General features: G+C 44.9%; 1 protein-coding gene across 1 annotated transcript; it reads right to left on the reverse strand.

Annotated features, from left to right (window-relative positions):
- Positions 1-8,140: 8,140 nt before the first annotated feature.
- On the reverse strand, positions 8,141-17,177 carry PSPH (phosphoserine phosphatase). Its single transcript, XM_056865315.1, has 5 exons — positions 16,956-17,177; positions 13,993-14,127; positions 12,496-12,641; positions 10,835-10,983; positions 8,141-8,318 (listed from the first exon to the last, which is right to left on the reverse strand). Exons 1-5 carry the CDS (start codon positions 17,174-17,176, stop codon positions 8,208-8,210), a joined length of 762 nt encoding a protein of 253 aa, XP_056721293.1. The 5' UTR covers position 17,177; the 3' UTR covers positions 8,141-8,207.
- Between the last annotated feature and the right edge of the window lie 2,195 nt (positions 17,178-19,372).

A 19,372-nucleotide genomic window follows, 5' to 3' on the forward strand; every position in this document is an offset into this window, starting at 1 on the left:
TTGTCTTTTTGTGTGTGTGTGTTAGCCAATCAGATAAATCAGTTGGGAAACCTTCTCTTGAGTTGTATTGCTACAGGCAGGTATTTTGGGTGTGGGGGGCAAAAGAGTTGAAAGTTTTAATACTCTCCTGTGGTGGGGGGAGGGGAAGAACCTCACAACTTGTGAAAACTAGCCTGTCGTGGAAGCAGCTGGGCAAAACCCATCAACATGGGAAACATTCAAACATGCAGTCCTTCGTATGCAGTTTCTTATGATGAGGATGGAGACTGGCTGTTTTGACCTAGTAAAGGCTGTAAGAACGTAGCATGTAATTCGGCTAACAGCCATTCATAGTTTGAATGGCCGTCTCTAGAAATGCCGCTGTTTAATTTGAACGATCTAGTAGGTTTTTCTGTTACCATGAACAGAAGCAATCCCAAAGATACATGCTACCAATTGTTGATGGCTGTTATAGCTATAAAAATGTAGTGTCTGAGGAGTGTGACCTTCTGTAGTAGAAAGCAGTAGACCAGCTGTGTCTGAGAGCCGTCAATGTTAATAAATAATGAATGCTGATGGGATGTCCTAGCACAGAGATGGAAAATCCATACACTCTTCTTAGCGCTCTGTGTGAAGGTGCTCACACCGCTCGATTGTATGCATTTGTACCCAGTAATGTCTCACAGTGTTCAGTGGGGCTTGCTCCTGAAAAAGCATGCAAAGGATTGCAACATTTAAGGCAGAGCTACGTGGTCTTGTCTGCAGTAGGTGTCAGGAGACCTTTCCCATCGCCTGAAAAGCAGATGGAGTGATGTGTGCTGAATTCCTCCCCTGCCCTCCCTTTTCCCCCTGCAACTGTCCCTCAGCCCATATTCCAGATCCATGTTTCCATCACAGGTATGGGTCTGGAGACCCCAGGGAGAGGGGATTGCCAGCAAAAGCTTACATGGGGGGAAGAGGGTTAAGTACCCTTCTGCCTGCTTCTTGCCTGCAAATCAGCCCCTTTTGACACCACTCTTCCTTCTGGAGGTTGAGGCAGTATTAAGGAGCTCCCACAAGGTGCATTGTGGGTGTAATGTGCCGTGAGACACATTTGGAAGAGGTTCAGACTGTGTGTCCTTAAATTTGGAGGGGGGTCAGCTTGTGTGATAAAGTCCGAGAACTCCCCAGTCTACTCTATTCAAATCAACTCAACCAGAATCAGTGGCATGACAGTTTTACAAGCACTCGTAGATTATGGCCGTGAAGCAAACCGGTTGGGGGGCGTGTTAGGGGTTGACTTAATAAGCTTTCATGATTTCAGTCAGCTGTGTGGGTTCACTAGCTGAATTGCAGAAGGTCATTCTGAAAAGATATGTCAGGCTGAAACCTATTAAATCACTCCAAATTTGCAAAATCATGGTGTCTCCTGTGTTGAGTTTTCTGGGTTTTTTTAAATTATACTTTAGAATAGAGGAATTTTTTGGTGACTAATTATAAGAACATCCTGTGCATTGAAATAATTATCCTGTTGGCTAACGAATCAGCTCAATACACCGTGTGTCTAGTTGCCTACCAAACATTCACTTTATACATTTCAGTGAGTTTTCTTCCAGAACATGTCAATAAAATCCTTTTGATTTTCGCATACCATCATCATCGTTTGGATTTATTTCAATAATGATGGAGTTTGAGTTTCCCCAAAGATTGACTCTCTGGCCACAAGCAAGTTAGTACACAGCAAAATTAATGTGTGAATGCCGACACGGGTCCTATATTCACTTCTTAGGAACAGGCTGTTGGGACCTGAATCTTCACTCATGGATCCAGCCTGGTAACATTCAGGATAGCACAGAATGAATTCAGATGACCTGCAGTTGTTACAGCTAAGTAACTGGATATTATTACCAGTATGCTAGGCACTGCACCATCAGAACATAGAAATTGCACAGGCCAGAGCAACATGCCAAGAACCTTGAGAGGTGGGTATGGAAGTATATTAGATTACATATGCTGATTTGAGCTACCTGGCCCATTTGTTGGGTGTCAAATATGTATAGGGGTAGCCCATGAAAGGAAACTAAGGTTGATTATTCATGGGTACTTTCACTCACGTTTGCCCCGAGTCTGTCTCAGTTGTTCCTTGGAGTTAAGCATGAGTTTTCCTTCCATTAGAGATGACCTCACTGCCAGACCTCACTAATCCCAGGACTTCCTGTTCCTCTGTTAACCCGATTCTTCCCTCTCCCCTGAGCTCAGCCCGGGGTGAAATCCCAGTGCATAAGGCAAAGCGCGGGACATGCAAGCTTGGTTTCTCTCACAGCAAATTACAAAGAAGTGTGTAAAGCTGGAATTCAAATGCTTCCTGCCTCCTCAGAGCTCCTCAGAGAGCCAGCGTGCTGTAGTGGTTAAGAGTGGTGGTTTGGAGCGGTGAAGTCTGATCTGGAGAACTGGGTTTGATTCCCCACTTCGCCACATGAGCGGCGGAGGCTAATCTGGTGAACTGGATTTGTTTCCCCACTCCTACACACGAAGCTAGCTGGGTGACCTTGGGCAAGTCACAGCTCTCAGCCCCACCTACCTCACAGGGTGTCTGTTGTGGGGAGGGGAAGGGAAGGTGATTGTAAGCTGGTTTGAGTCTCCCTTAAGTGGTAAAGAAAGTTGGCATGTAAAAACCAACTCCTCTTCTTTCTGAGCAGAAGAAAGGCATTTTAAAACTGAGGCTTAGATTTCTCCCTTTCAGATTGCTCCATTTTTTGTTCTTAAAATGCTTTTTCATGCAGCAATTGGGTTTTGAGGGGGGATTTTCTCTCACAGTAAGCTTTACAAAGTAAGCCAATTACAAAACAGCATTTAAAGGTGGGAACTTGCTTTGAGCTTGGAGACTGCTGGTGCAGACTCCCAACAGGAAAGTGTGCGTCCAGTGAGCAACGAACCTCAGGTAAAACTCTCATGCGTAAATGACCTAACAGCGCCATCCTCACACCCTTCCAAGCCTCTTGATTTTGAAACTTAGAAGAGTGTAACTTTGTTTGCCCTGGCCTGGATGGCCGAGGCTAGCCTGATCTCGTCAGATCTCAGAAGCTAAGCAGGGTCAGCCCTGGTTAGTATTTGGATGGGAGACCACCAAGGAATACCAGGGTTGCTGTGCAGAGGAAGGCACTGGCAAACCACCTCTGTTAGTCCCTTGCCATGAAAACCCTAAAAGGGGTTGCCATAAGTCGGCTGCGACTTGACGGCACTTTACACACACAACTCTGTTTAGGATTGTCCCGTCGGTTTCTTAAACTTTCCTATCTTTTCCCATTGGGAAGAAACCAACAAATGTAATCTCCAGTGTCTTCTTGTTTCTTTTCTATTGAGCCAGTTGAATGCCGAGCGAAATAGAAACCCTTTTGAACATGAGGATAGCTGACTGTGTCTGTGAATATGGCTGGCTGGATTCCCCCCCCCCCCCCCCCAGCTGGGAATAAAGGCAGAGTTTGAGTAACCTCACCTGACACATTCCACTCTGACTCCCAACGCCTGGATGTTTGCTTTGCCCATCAGTCATGGAATTTTCCTATGAAGGCCTAATGAGCTCTCTGACTTCCTCATTTCCCATCTCTAACACTTGTATTTCGAAATGTTCCAGACCAGCAAACTGGTGCCAGTTGTCTTGCAAATTTCCCACAGATCTTCTTGCAGCCTCCCCCCCACCCCGACAAATCTGTAATTAAAACTAAAAAGTCCTGTTTTATTTCGTGGCGGTTTGGATGGAGGCCCTGCAAGCCAAGCACGGACTTTCCAGCACAGTTTTGGAAGGGCTTAATGCTCTGCTTCAGACTTTATTGTTATTAGAAATAATCCTTGGCACCTACATAAGCATATTTCAAGGGCTAAAAGCATTTGATATGAATTATCTCAATAATCCTCACAAAAATGCCGTAAGGCAGGCTGGTGGTATGTCCAGCATCACAGTTTGTGTATGTTGTGTATCTAGGTGCCATTTGGATTTTTCCTTCCATTAGAACCTCTTGGGCCAGCCTTGCAAGAATCTAGTTTCTGGACAATCCCTGAGGGCAATGGAGGTAGTGGTTTAGCATTGTAAAAATCGATACCGTGTACAACCACACTGGATTTTCCTGCATTGGAGGGGGGCGGGACTGCTGGGAAATTAGAATAACACGTCGTGAATTCTAGAAAAACAATTCTCAGAACTGCAAGAGGAACAACAGTCTCATGTGCACTCCTGAACAGTTTGTGAAGGTCTACCCTGTTGTTTTAGTGAGATGGAATTGATTAACTTGGATGCAAGCACACTCTCTGCCTTTGGCTTTTTACACACCCAGTTCTCTGTATAGCTTTTGCTGCTTCATTAGGACGTTAACACACCATTTCTCCCACGCTTTCCTTGCTGCCGCCCCTTGTGGTCACCCTTCCATCGGATGATTTTTTTTAAAAAATCAGGAATTGTTAGATCACTATAGTGTTACAACAGCATAATGATCTGTTGCCATGATCTACTACTTTCCAGTCTTCATGTTTTTAAACGTGTCTCTGGCACTTTTCCTTGCAGAGTTATAAGGGGAAATGTGTAGGCGATACCTTTGCAACTCCACAACGAAAATAGCTAGAGGCTTTTTAAAAACTTCTGATTTCAGATGCAGTGGTCAAGCATGAGACCATAAGAAAGGCCTTACAGGAAACAAACAACATTACCAGAAGTTGACGAATGGAGAGAAAAGATGTTAGAATATGCAAAAATGGCTAAAATGACTCACTTGATGAACCCAACTGACACACAATCCATAGAGCAATTTCAAGAGAAATAGTTACCATGGTATTTATATGTCTCTAAATATTTAGATTAAGTTGAATTTTTCTTGAAATGAGTAAACAATTTTTTCTCTCTTCTACATACATCTATGAATATATTAGACTTTTTCAAACAATAAGTAACTTTAAGAGAAATGGTGATTCATTATAGTGTTATTTCTTTTTAGGTGTACGTTTATTCTATACGCTTATAAACATATCTGACTTATACACATAACCTTCTAATTGAATAAGTCCAAGATAGTAGTTTGTTAAGCTAAACATAATAAGTATAGAAACTCATCTTATGAATGCATAATATCGACTAAAGAGAACATTGTCTATTGCAGACGGAAGTGAAAAAAATTTTCCTTTCCTTTTTTCCTTCTGTACCCAACAAAAACATAATAAAAATTATTTTTTAAAAAAAGAAAAGATAAAAGAAAGGCCTTACTGACTCCGACAGGCCTGATTCAAATGCTGCAATGGCAGATGGATGTCACCAAAGCATCTTTTCTCATGCTTAGGGACCAAACATCTGCCCATGTGATTGTATGTAATTGAATTCTGATGGGGGGACCAGCTGGATAACATGGAAATTCTTATTCCAAAGCTGCCATCTCCCTGGAAAAATAGGATGCTGCTTGGGAGGTATGTAATCCAGCTGATCCCTGTGGGAAGCCAATTACAAGCATTAACAATCACAGGCATGAACATTTGGGACAGGAAATTATTAACTGTACCCAGAGGTCCATCTTGTTCACCATCCTGCCTCCAGAACTAGTAGGGTTGCCAACCTCCAGGTACTAGCCGGAGATCTGCTATTACAACTGATCTCCAGCCGACATAGATCAGTTCACCTGGAAAAAATGGCCACTTTGGCAATTGGCAAAGAGGACCTGGCAACCCTAAGCACTGGCCAAATGCCCCAGTAGGCTATGAGGAAGACAGCCTTCTCATGTCTGTTTTCAGCATCAGGTGCTCAGAGGTATACTGCCTCTGGATATGCATGTTATGTATAGCTGTTATAATTAAGAGACATGTATGGAGTGTCTCCTCTGTCTTCCTTCACATCCCTCTTCAAAATCCATTTTTTTTCTCTGAGACCTTGGCTTAAGCTCTTAATAGGCGTGCCTGACTGCAACCCAATTTATTATGAGTCGCTTCATTTCTCATGTTCTTTTCTTCCTGCCTGTATCTCTTTCCCCTCCTTCTGTTGTGTCTCCCATTGTTGAGCTGGTAAGCTCATCGGAGGCAGGAACATTTCCTATTTTTGCTTATGTCATTGATAATGGGGTGGGTCCTACTCTATCCTAGCACTCCACTGAGGAAAGTTTAGATGCCTTCCTCCAGCTGAAACGGCTGTTCCGCTGTGGGCTCCTGAGGTTGGAGGAAGACTCCTTGGGGGACAGTTGGCTCCACCCTAGCACGTATTATTAATAATAATAACCCCATTCTCTATTAATTTGTCAGATCCCTTTGTGTGTGTTAAATGCTGTTGAGTCGCTTCCGACTCATGGTGACCCTATGAATCAATGTCCTCCAAAACGTCCTATCTCTAGCAGCCTTGCTCAGGTTTTGCAAATTGAGGGCTGTGGCTTCCTTTATAGAGCCAATCCATCTCTTATTGGGTCTTCCTCTTTTCCTGCTGCCTTCAACTTTTCCTAACATGATTGTCTTTTCCAGTGACTCTTGTCTTCTCATAATGTGACCAAAGTACGATAGCCTCAGTTTTGTCATTTTAGCTTCTAGGGGTCCGTTCAGGCTTGATTTGATCTATAACCCACTGGTGTTTTGTTTTTGTTTTTTGAAATCCACAGTATCCGTAACACTCTCCTCCAACACTACATTTCAATGGAATCTACTTTCTTCCTACCAGCTTTCTTCTATGTCCAGCTTTCATACCCATACATAGTAATAGGGAATACAATGGCATTAATTGACTTGATGTTGGCTTGCCAGAGGGTTGCCAGTGACACATCCTTACACTTAAGAATCTTTTCTAGCTCCTTCATGGCTGCCCTTCCCACTCTCAATCTTTTCCTGATTTCTTGGCTGCAGTCTCCCTTATGGATGATGATGGAGCCAAGGAATAGAAAGTCTTGAACAATTTCAATTTCCTCATTGTCAACCTTAACGTTGAGTAATTCTCCTGTAGTCATTACTTTTGTCTTCTTGGTGTTCAGCTGTAGTCCTGCTTTGGCACTTTCTCTTTTAACTTTCAGCAGTAGTTGTTTCAAGTATTCACTATTTTCTGCCAGTAATGTAGTATCATTGGCATATCTCAAATTGTTAATGTTCCTCCCCCCAATTTTCACTCCACCTTCATCTAAATCTAATCCAGCTTTCCCTTTAAAGCCACCTAAATCAGCGCACCTCAACACATCTTGTGAATAGGAAATGCATGCTAATTGATTTTCCCTCTGAGCCTGCCACCAATTAATTTCACCACAGTTGTAATGTTTGGGGAGCGTAAGAAATTTCTATTCCCCCTGCACTGCTTGTTTCAATCATAATGGTAGGTTGTGGTGCACTTAGCCGTGAAAGAAATGCTTCTGGACAATTATTCTTACTTCACATCTTCCAAAGGTAAGCCCCAGCACGCTGACAGAACCCTGGTCAAAACCGAGACCCTATTTGAGCCCCTTATGACTCAATTGTGCTTCGGTTCCTGTGGAAAAGAGCCCCTTTTCACATTCTCCCTAACAGAAACCCTGGCATGTCTCAAGTTTCTTGGCTCCAGCACAGTACTACTATTGTCTCGGCAAAAGGCACTAGGATTCAGCAAGAGGATGCTACTGTAAAAGGCTTTCTCTGCCCTGGAAAGTTCACTTTCTTCTAACTCAATTTGCAGAAGCTTTATAGCCTGCAGGCGCAGAAAATATTGTTGCTTGAGAGCGGCATCTGGAAATCCAGGGATCTTTCTGGGATATTCCTTGAACAAGAGTACCCAGAGAAACGTCTGACCCTTAAGGAAAGCAAACAGCAGGCTTAGGGTTGCCAAGTCCCTCTTTGCCACTGGCGGGAGGTTTTGGGGGTGGAGCCTGAGCAGGGCAGAGTTTGGGGAGGGGCGGGGCTTCAATGCTAAAGAGTCCAATGGCCAAAGCGGCCACTTTCTCCAGGTGAACCGATCTCTATCGGCTGGAGATCAGTTGTAATAGCAGGAGAGCTCCAGCTAGTACCTGGAGGTTGGCAACCCTAAGCAGGCCCAGCCTGAGTATTTGTGTGAGGTTACAGTGAGGTTTGTAGAGAGAGAGTGAGCAGTGCAAGAGAGTTTCAGGGTCTGATAGTGACCACACTTTAAACAAAACCGTTCCAAAGACGGGGGCTCGCCATAAATGAAAAGCCCAAATGCCTCTGTTTGCAAACAACAATAAGAACATGTTTAATTGCATCGTTATACACCTATCTACGGCAAACATTAATAAAATAAGACTAGTTTTCGCTATAATTTATCGCTCCTCTAGTTCTTTCAGCAGCTCGTCGAAGTGAGTGATGTACCACTTGGCCTTTTCTTTTACTTGTTTCCGCACGACGTTACCTCCAAATCCAATGAAGCAGTCCTGGTGGAACAGAAAAGGTAAAGGTCCCCTGTGCAAGCACCGGGTCATTCCTGTCCCATGGGGTGACGTCACATCCCGACGTTTCCTAGGCAGACTTTGTTTACGGGGTGGTTTGCCAGTGCATCCCCCAGTCATCTTCCCTTTACCCGCAGTAAGCTGGGTACTCATTTGACCGACCTCGGAAGGATGGAAGGCTGAGTCGACCTTCAGCCGGCTACCTGACACCGACTTCTGTTGAGATTGAACTCAGGTCGTGAGCAGAGCTTGGACTGCAGTACTGCAGCTTACACTCTGCGCCACGGGGTATTTCTCCAGTGGCTCTCAGGATTCCTAGTCACGAATCAAAGACCCTGATTTTGGCACTAGGGGTGTGGGGGGGGGATGGGAAGCAGGATGGCGGGATTTAGAAGCATCCTCTGCCCCCTTTGGGCTGGGGAGGGAGTGGGAAGCTTGAGCTCCAGAACGTGGGCTGTTGCTGAACTTTTGCCAGGGGTCTGCAAGTAATGAGAGTTATCTGCAGTTCGAGTATCAAAGGTTATTCAGAGACAATGAACTCAATGTTAATGAGTGGGGTTGCCAGGTCCTTCTTGGCCACCAGTGAGAGGTATTTGGGGCGGAGCCTGAGGAGGGTGGGGTTTGGGGAGGGACTTCAGTGCCATAGAGTCCAATTGCCAAAGAGGCTGTTTTCTCCAGGGGAATTGATCTCTATGAGCTAGAGATCATTTGTAATAGCAGGAGATCTGCTAATACCTGGAGGTTGGCAACCCTATTAAAGAGCGACATTGACTAATCAAGTGAATAACCACAAGTGTTTCCAGAAAGCATGCTGTGGTTTTGGGAACTGCTTTGCAACTAGCTCAGAAGCTTCCAACCCTGCACAATCAAGGCAGGACAGACTGTACTGTGATTGTCATGTGTGATGGCGCACAAATGATACACAGCTATTCTTTTTGTAACCACCTCTGAACGTCTCTTGCCTTGAAAACCCTGCGGGGTCGCCATAACTCACCTGTGACTTGTTGGCAATATATATATCTTTTTGTAAGAAAATACATTCTGAGTAAAGAAGCCCTCAGATTCTTGCTGGAACATGCCCTTGTTCAATCATGAACTCCAGAAGGAGTTTGTTCTTTTATGCCCATTTCTCGTGTGACTGGCCTCCCTGACCTATTCATTTTGGCCTTGTTCACCTCCCCTAGGAGATATCAGAAATAATAATTAACTGATAAGGGGAATCATTTACCAGGAACAAGCAGTGTGCCTGCAAGCTATGGAACTGTCCAGGACTTGCTTCTGAATTTTTACCCTTTCATACGATCTTAGGGGATTTCCTCCAGTTTCCTCTGGCGTTGCCACCCTGGATGGTCCTGCTGACTTCAATCAAGTTTTCATTCAGAGACCATGATGCATTGATTTTGCTTGTGCTCAGGAGGTCTAGCTGATGGTCCTATTAGGGGGTTGGAAGGCGTTCCCCCTCTGGGGGAGATTGGCGGGGACTAGAGAAAGAGCCTTTCACAGCAATTTGCAATCTGGCTCTCTGGCTGGAGTCATCTGGAGTTGCTTGGCCAGCCCCTTTCTGCAGGACTTCTGCTATCTGCTTATGGCACACTAAATACAGATTAAGCAGGTTACTCCGTCAGGGAAAAAATGCTGATGGACAGGTCATTCTGTTTCCCAGTGGAGGACATGGACTAGATGTCCTTTCTTTGTAGAAACATGGGTTTGCTCAAGTCTGGTGCTATCTGATGCTAGAAAGAGTCAACTTTTGGACAGGTTTTGCGAGCCAGTGTGGTCAAGGAGATAGACAAGTATACTTGGACTGGGAAGAACCAGGGTCAGATCCTGATAGGTTCAACTACATGTGATACATTTGGGGAGGGGCTGTGGCTCAGTGGTAGAGCATCTGTTTGGCACGCAGAAGGTCCCAGGTTCAATCCCTGGCATCTCTAGTTAAAGGGACTAGGCAAGTAGGTGATGTGAAAGACCTTTGTGTAAGACCCTGGAGAGCCACTGCCGGTCAGAGTAGACAATACTGACTTTGATGGACCAAGGGTCTGATTCAGTATAAGGCAGCTTCATGTTATTGTCGAAGGCTTTCACGGTCAGAGTTCATTGGTTCTTGTAGGTTATCCGGGCTGTGTAACCGTGGTCTTGGTATTTTCTTTCCTGACGTTTCGCCAGCAGCTGTGGCAGGCATCTTCAGAGGAGTAACACTGAAGGACAGTGTCTCTCAGTGTCAAGTGTGTAGAAAGAGTAATATATAGTCAGAAAGGGGTTGGGTTTGAGCTGAATCATTGTCCTGCAAAATGTATCTAGGACAATGATGCAGGTGGGCAAGGCTTCAATCCTGCCTCTGTTCACACTGTGGCAATGATCTGAATTAGGGCCTCACACACGTTATATTTTTTTAAAACGCTGGAATGCTTGTGTCTGAGCCTTCAGCCAGAGAGTACACTGGCTTCTGCATCTGCTTAACCTCCATGGAGAACCCTGGAGTAAATAAAGGGGACACTCACCGCAGGGGGGCAGGCTTCCATGTCTGTGGCTCCATCTCCAATCATCACCACCTTCTTAAACTGAAACTGTTCCTTGAGGTAGCTGATAACTTTTCCTTTGCCGCCCGACTCGGCTGTTGGCTGCGTCTCATCAAAGCCTGCGTATTCCCCTAGAAAGATGCCCGTCACAAAGAGAAAGTCAGTCATGCCAGCTGTATAATCTCTTAGCCGTTGTGGGTTCCTGTAAGGATTTTGGAACAGCGCTTAGTGCAGGGCCCTATGTGGTACCAGAGGGCACCATGACACCCGCTGGCACCTTTTCCGGTGCCCGCCAAGTGTTTTTAGAATATGGGTGTGGCCAGATAGGGCTTTTTGCCCAGCAAGCCTTTTGATTTGAGATTTGATTGGCTGTGTAGGTTGTTAAAAACCTTGCTTTGGCAGTGGCCGTCACCACAGCACAAAGACTTTCAAATGATGGCTATGCATTGAGATTTATTACTATGGGTAAATAAGAATTATTCTGATGAAGACTACTTGGAAACGGGGCAAGAGCCAGCACCCATCATTTATCTGCTTGTTCTGAGAAGACAGTTTACAGATTTAATTGCCAAGGATTTTGCCCTATAGCCATGTACTTTTGTACTCTGTATCTTGTAAACAGGCATACCATACCAGTTAATATACCAGCTGCGCTGGCTGCCAATTGGTTTTGGGGCTCAGTACAAGGTGGTAGTCTCGTCCTCTAAAGCCCCTAAGTTGACCAGAAATTCAGCAACTGTGCCTTCCCGTGGGAACTAACCTTATTTGAGGTGAGGTTGGCGGGATACCTTGTGGGGGCTTTTTCAGCTGCCGCTCCCACACTGGAACTCCCACCCTCTGGAGGGGAGAGCGGCACCTTTTGGACAAATTCAAAGACGTATCTGTTGGGCCAAGGCCTTTGAGCTGATTGATCATGGAACGGTGCCTGTTGTTTTAGTGTAGCTGATAATTTTTATTGGTAAATATTTTACAGGATTTTTGCTGCAATGTTATTTTTTATTGGCGGTTTGGGGTTTTATTGTGAGCCACTGGCTGAAAAGTGGCACAAAAGCACCAAATAAATACTTAAACCTGCCAACACAACATATAGTTTAATCCTCAGTGACGGTCACCTATTAAGGTGTTTGTTTTAGCTTCCGGAATTCTTTTTCCCTTGCCGTCATATAAGTTGCTTAGCTCTGTTTATCAGTTTTGGTGGGGGCAGGGGGGGTGAGGAAAATGGGACGGTGTGTGACTTTCAGGCAACAGTGGGTTTCTCTACAGTTCAAAACTAATCTCTGCTTGTTGATTGAGGATTACAGGCGAACAACAGGCAAATCAAAGGACCAGCTGAGGGGTTAATCTCTGGACCAAGAAGAAAGGATCTGGCTGATTGGAAAATAAATAAAGAATCTTGGGGCAGGTGGGCATTTTGATCAGGTGCTCTCTGTAAAAAGCCCACAGGTTAGACTCTTTCTTCCTGTGCCTTTAGTACAGATTAATCTTTAATGCTGGTTTCTTTAAAAACATTTCATTATTTTTTAACAATACATAACACAACATAAACTGCATACATTCTGTTGATTAAAAATGGTTGCCTGGGATCTATAGTTATTGCTCCCAAGAGAATCCAACACCCTGATTTGCTATCCAGGCAGTCTTACCATTGAAGTAGAACTTCAACCGATTGGCAAACACATTGGCTGTTGGGATGTTCAACTGCATGGCGACATGATCCACGATGCTTTGGAACCCTCCAGAGACCAGGAAGACCTGGACCCCTCGCTGGTGGAGTCGGCTGACCAGCTCCCTTTGAGGAAAAGGACAGACAATGGCCAAGGCTGCGTGTCAAGGTCAACGTCAAGCCTAGAAGACGAACTTGGGCAACCACTGCATTAAAAATGATTACCTTAGATGTTAGAATATGCAAACATGGCTAAAATGACTTACTTGATGAATTCAGATGACACGCAAAACGTCAAGCAATTCAATGAGAAATGGTTACCATGGTACATTTATAAGTCTTTAAATACTTAGATCTAGCTCAGTTCCTTTCTTTTTTATGTGAGCAGATGTTTTCTTCATGTATAAATACATTTGGTTTACCTTAATAATGATTAATCTTTAAAGAAATTGAAACTATGGTATATCTATAACGCTATTTTATTTTTATTCTTTTTTCTCCCATGTAAGCAGCTGTCTAATATGTTTAAGAATATATCCGATTACTTCTTAATCGAGTAAGAACAGGATAGAAACCAATATATTGAATCAGTTGTAGCAAGCATAATCTCTGTTTTGTGTGTGTACATTATTGATCGAGACAATTCTGTCTATTGCCAGGTGGAATAACTATGTGTTCGAATATGTGAAAACAGATGTACTGGGATACTTAAAACAACAGACGATGGGAGAAACAGAAGAAATGGAATTGAAGACTAAGTGGAACCCATACATTAATTGGGTGAAAAGAGGAGAAGCCAATGAAGAGACTTTAGTAAAACTAAAAAGGCTATGCTCATGGCTGAAAATATGAAAATATGATATTATGGATTGGTCCGTGGGGGAAGGGAAAGGGGGGAGGGGGAAATTTGTATTGGAAGAAGGAAAGTGTAAAGAGATGTAAAATGACCACCAATGCAATAAAAATATATATATTAAAAAGAGAGATAGTACTGTCTATTGAAAACGGATGCAAAACTTCCCTCCTTCCCCTTTTTTTCCTTCTGTACCCCATAAAAATACAATAAAAACTTATTTTAAAAAATGATTACCTTTTGCTTCTCCCCCCTCCCATGTCATTTTCACATACATGTAAGAAGCACAAGAAAGAGTCAGAGATGTTTTGGATTCGTGTATAGTAATGGCCAGCTTGGCGTAGTGGTTAAGGTGTCGGACTAGGACATGGGAAAACCAGGTTCAAATCCTCACTCCCGCCGTGGAAGCTTGCAAGTATTTGGATGGGAGACCTCCAAGAAACACCAGGGTCGTGACATGGAGGCAGGCAACGGCAAACCACCTCCAAACGTCTCTTGCCTTGAAAACCCCATGAGGTGTCGGAGGTGGTTTGCCATTGCCTCCTGACTTCGGTCAAGAAAAGCGGTGTAAAAATAAAATCAATCAATCAATAAGGCAATGCAACCAGTTTGAAGACGTCTTACCTTATTCCAGGAGTTAACTGAGGCGGATGCTCTGATATTAGTTTCTGCACCTGCTCGTAGGATGGGCGGATGAGGCCCAGCCGTGCTGTTAAAGCTGCCTTGAACGTCACTGAACCGCCCATAGCTCTGCGGGTCCTAAATCAAGATCCAGAGAAATTTAGGTCAAGCTTTTCAGAGGAATTTCTCTCTCTCTCTCTCTCTTCCTCATTCTGCAACCAGTTATACCAGGATAACAAGCCCTGTAATCACTTCAGACTATGATTATAAGGTGTAAATCCCAGACGTGAAATGAAGAGATTCCACCACACTTGGCATAATTACGGGCACCATTGCAGAACCTTTCAATTTTAGCCCAGGATAAGCCATCAGGAGGACAACAGTATAGCTTTTCAAGCTTCCCTTGAGACATACAGAAACCCGGTAGGGTTGTAGAGGAATAGGGTTGCCAGGTCCCTCTTTGCCACTGGCGGGAGGTTTTTAGGGTGGAGCATGAGGAGGATGGGGTTTGGGGAGGGGAGGGACATCATTGCCATAGAGTCCAATTGCCAAAGCAGCCATTTTCTCCAGGTGAACTGATCTTTATTGGCTGGAGATCAGTTGTAATAACAGGAGATTTCTAGCTAGTATCTGGAGGCTGGCAACCCTATAGAGGAACCAAGCTGGGACCCCATATTCTTATAGAAGAAGAGGAAGAGTTGGTTTTTATACCCTGCTTTTATCTACCTTAAGGAGTCTCAAAGTGGCTTACATTCCCTTCCCCCCCTGCCCCAGAACAGGCACCTTGTGAGGTAGGTGGGGCTGAGAGAGTTCAGAGAGGACTGTGTCCAGCCCAAGGTCTCCCAGCAGGCTTCATGTGAAGGAGTGGGGATTTGAACCCGGTTCTCAAGATCAGAGTCCACCACTCTTAACCACTACACCATGCTGGACTCCTGGAATAACATTCTTTAAACAACCCCAGGATAAAAACACTGAACCTAGATTGTAAAAGTATGCCCTTGCTTTAATTGGACTAACATTCTGCGCATGGTAAAAAAAAAATGAGAAACAACAAAAGATCCAGCAGAGGAGCCAAGGTGTGTCTCATGGAAATAAAACAATTCAAGGAAAACTTAATTGAATCAGCAAGTTAAAACAGAACAAAGGCCAAAGTAGGGATTAAAAAGATAAAAACAACAGGCAGGATCACTATTTTAAAGCAGGCTTTCCATACGTTTCTTAAGGCAAAACTACATGCAACCTTTAAAAGCAGTCATGCGGGGGTTATTTAGACCAGGTTGGGGATGGGCAGGTTAACTTTTCCACTGTGGTACCAGTTCCCTAGTGGGAATCATCAGAGTGACTTTCAGCCCCAGCAGGAAGAAAAAGTTACCTGTACTGTACTGGTTACCCAGAGAAGCTAACAGTAGCTTGTGAATACCAGTTTTTAGCTTGTGAATACCAGTTTTTATTGTGGAAACACATGTGGGGGGGGGGGTAGGTTTAACTCCCCTCCTTCCTCCAGCACCAGCCCTAATCTCCATACCTGCTTGATAAAGAAAACACAAGAGATCTGAATGTATACCTTCCACATCAAGTGCAGTTATCTGGTGGCTCAGCTGGACAGAGATGGGGTGGCTGAGTGGTTTAGGGGCTCAGTTATGGGCAACGCTACCCGGCAGATGCCACCTTTTCAGCAACGGTCTTATCATCAGCGTTGTCTAGACTGCAGCTGTGTCGGACTGGCACATCCGCTGTGCTGCTTGAAGCAGCACATCAGAACGCAAGAGGTGCCCTGCTGAAACAGACCGATGGTACATTTAACCCAGCACCCTGTTTCCAACAACAGCCAACCAGATACCCTGGAAGGCCAAAAAACAGAGTGCAGAGGCCAAGGCCTTTCCCTGGTGCTGCCTCCTAGCACTGATATTCAGGGGCTTACTGCCTCTGAGCACAGAGGTTGTCTTTCGTCTCCATGGCTAGTAGCCCCTGATGCCTATCCTCCATAAATGTGTCGTATCCACGTCTAAAGCAGCTGATGCTCCTGGGTATCAGTTTATCAACTTGTAGTGAATACCAGAAGAAGAAGGAGGAGGAGGAGGAGGAATTGGTTTTTTATATGCCGACTTTCTCTACCACTTAAGGGAGAATCAAACTGGCTGACAATCACCTTCCCTTCCCCTCCCCACCACAGACACCCTGTGTCTCCATTCTAATCATCTTATCATTCCTCTTTTTTTTAAGCTTCTGTGCTACCTAAAGAAGCAGGAGAGTGTAGGTCAGGTTTCTAATGTGGGCAAACAACTTCTGGTCCTGCTACAACACAGCTGGCCAGATTCACCTTTGCTGTTATCTCAGGGAAGGAATCTCAACAGGCTCCCAAACTGCTGGGTTGCACAGTGTTGGGAACAGGTCCTCAAAATCTGCTAACTTGCACAAGTTTTGCAACCCTCTCCAACCATGCATAGCTACATTAATGGTTTGGGGCACACTGACAACCTGAAATAAAAAAAAAATACGATCTGTTCCACATTTACACCAAAAAAACAAAGAGCTTTTCAACCTGGTTCCCTGGAGGGAATTCACACTCGCTACAGAAGAATCAGGCAAACTGGCTTGCAACAGTAAGACACTGTATCTGAGAGAATGTGGTAGGCAGCATAGCATACAAATATGGTTGTATGTGAGATACAGCCCATTTCAGACAAGTGATATAGCATAATGCCTTCACTACCACCACTGTCTTCATTCTGTAGATCAGTGGTTCCCAAACTTTTCAGGCCACTGCCCCCTTGGTTCTACAAACCCACCCCCAGTGCCCCCTACCCTATACGACAACACAGTTGAAGGGGCACACCTCTAGTGCCCCCCTGCTGCCCCCTTGCCTCTTAGTGCCCCCCTAGGTAACCCCACTGCCCCCCAGGGGGTGGTACTACCCACTTTGGGAACCACTGCTGTAGATGGAAGCAAGCAACAGGCATACGTACATTTCTGCCACTGCATCTCCTACGCCGCAGAATTTGGCCAGCTCGTCGATGCCTTCCTCCCGGATGACAGTGCTGTCCACGTCGAAGCAAACGGCGTCAGCATTGTGGAAGACTTCCTTCATCTCCATGATGGAGGACATTCTTTTGGGGACTTTCCTGTTGTGCGAGAGCGAGATCAGGTCGTTTTGGAGATTGGCACACTGCACCCTGTGTTGAGCCATTGTGCAGGGTCTTCTGTGCCCGGGAGCGAAGTGTAGAGAGGGAGCTGCTAGGGCACAGCTCCTTTTGAGCAGAAGGGGGTGGTGGTGGAGGGTGAGTGCTGCCGCTGCTGATTTGCTGGCTGTAGGGGCAGCGCAGAGATGGGCAACCTGTCAAGGTTGGCCCTCCTGCAGAGTTAACCCTTCCTGGAGCTGACCATTGACGTAAAGAGCCCATCTAAGGCATGCTATTTAATGAACCCTCTACAGAGAAATTATCTTCCATCTGGGGCAGCCAAACTCCCCAGTGATCAAAAGGTGAACTCTGTAATCAAGTAACACCCACATAAAAAAAGAACCCCATTAAAAAAAAACATTCTCTACTCTAGCCAATATGGGGGGCGCGTGGAAGAGGAAGGAAATAACCCAGTTGATCTAAAGGCACCTACAGCAGGGGTTGCCAACCTTTTCTTTATTGTTTGAAAAAATATCCCAAGCTACTACCCTCCTCCCCTGGCATGTTCTGTCCTAGAAAGATAACATGGACAAGGAAGAATCCCAGAAATGATGATGTCAGCTAAGCAGTACTGAGACAAATCCTGTGAACTACCGTAAAAGCTTTAAAAAAAAAAAAAAAAGCCTAGAGAATTTTTTGCAATCTTTTCTTGGGTCTTCAAGGAGATGCCCCAGCCTCTCAGCGGCAGCTGCTAACCTACTGGTAACTCATGAATTTGGAGACCCCAGACCCAGAGAATAAAGACCTCTTGGAGCCTTTTGAAGGAGAGGAGGAAGAAACGGAGAAGGATATATAAAAGGTGTTCTATGCTGAAGACCTGAGGCAGCCCTGCCAAAGGCAAAGCAGCAAGGCAGCAAATCTTCAGCAAAGTGGGACGCAGAAATAGTTATTTATTTTATTTTTTATTTCAATTTAATACCCTGCTCTTCCTGGCCGAGACCAGGCTCAGAGCAGCTTACAATGGAATAATATCCCATTTGATCCATAAAATCATTAAACTAACAACATTTAAAATAGCCCTAAAATTATATAAACCAAATATCCTAAAACTACTTAGGCGCCTCTAAGAAAAAAGATTTGGGCAACCAACAGAAACTATCTGGAAGTCATGATGCATACCTATCTAGTATCAGAGGAGCATGCCTATTATATTAAGGTGCTGTGGAACACAGGCAGGATGCTACTGGGCCCATCTTGTTTGTGGGCTTCCTAGAGGCCCCTGGTTGGCCACTGTGTGAACAGACTGCTGGACTTGATGGGCCTTGGTCTGATCCACCATGGACTTTCTTACTTGCTTATGACAGGAAGTTCTCCTGCTGAGGTTTCAGATCTGCTCATGAACATGGCACTATTTGGATTTTCTGCCTCAGGCATCATCACCTGTTGATCTGGCCTTGCTGAATAATCTAGTACAGCAAAGGTGTGACCGGGCACAGATTAAATCCAAGTGGAGCTTCCCAAATGCAGCATGTACCTCAACAGTATGTTCCCAGGTGAAGGCTGTTCCTGGAAATTTATTAGGGGCTCCCAATTACTTTGTGTCACATGAGTGGGAGGGGGGCGCAACAGCTAGCACATTGGATTTGGGCCACAGGGTGATCTTTCCTTCACAGGAGAGTTGGATTTTATGGTCTTGTAATACTAGCAATATTAGTATTCCTAATATGAGCCCCGTGGCGCAGAGTGGTAAGCTGCAGTACTGCAGTCCAAGCTCTGCTCATGACCCAAGTTCGATCCCGGAGTTAGTTTCAGGTAGCCGGCTCAAGGTTGGCTCAGCCTTCCATCCTTCCGAGGTTGGTAAAATTAGTACCCAACTTGCTGGGGGTAAAGGGAAGATGACTGGGGAAGGCACTGGCAAACCACCTGGTAAACAAAGTCTGCCTAGTAAATGTCAGGATGTGACATCATCCCATGGTTCAGGAATGACCCGGTGCTTGCACAGAGGACCTTTACCTTAATATTAGCAAATGAACCCAGCATAGATGTGAAACCAAACTCTACACTAGTGACAGACACTGGTTGTATACCAATTTAACTGCCATGGCTAACCCCAAAAAATCCTGGGCACCGTAGTCCAATAGAGGGTGCTGTCAGAGATCTTACAGAAGTAAAGTTGCCAAGCCTCCCTGGGAACAGCATAGCCATATACAATACAGGTATGGCCACAATCTGAAAAAGCCTCAGTGCTCCTTCAGGATTGGTGG

Source organism: Euleptes europaea, chromosome 19 (genome assembly GCF_029931775.1).
Source record: "Euleptes europaea isolate rEulEur1 chromosome 19, rEulEur1.hap1, whole genome shotgun sequence".
NCBI classification, from domain to species: Eukaryota; Metazoa; Chordata; class Lepidosauria; order Squamata; family Sphaerodactylidae; genus Euleptes; species Euleptes europaea.

Bases quoted from the DNA above. Each gene is read 5' to 3' on its own strand.
- PSPH (XM_056865315.1), bottom strand. From the start codon at position 17,176: ATGGCTCAACACAGGGTGCAGTGTGCCAATCTCCAAAACGACCTGATC. The intron at 12,642-13,992 runs GTAAGACGTCTT...TTTTCCTCAAAG, and splicing joins CAGTTAACTCCTGGAATAAG to GGAGCTGGTCAGCCGACTCC. The intron at 10,984-12,495 runs GTAAGACTGCCT...GCATCTTTCTAG, and splicing joins GTTGAAGTTCTACTTCAATG to GGGAATACGCAGGCTTTGAT.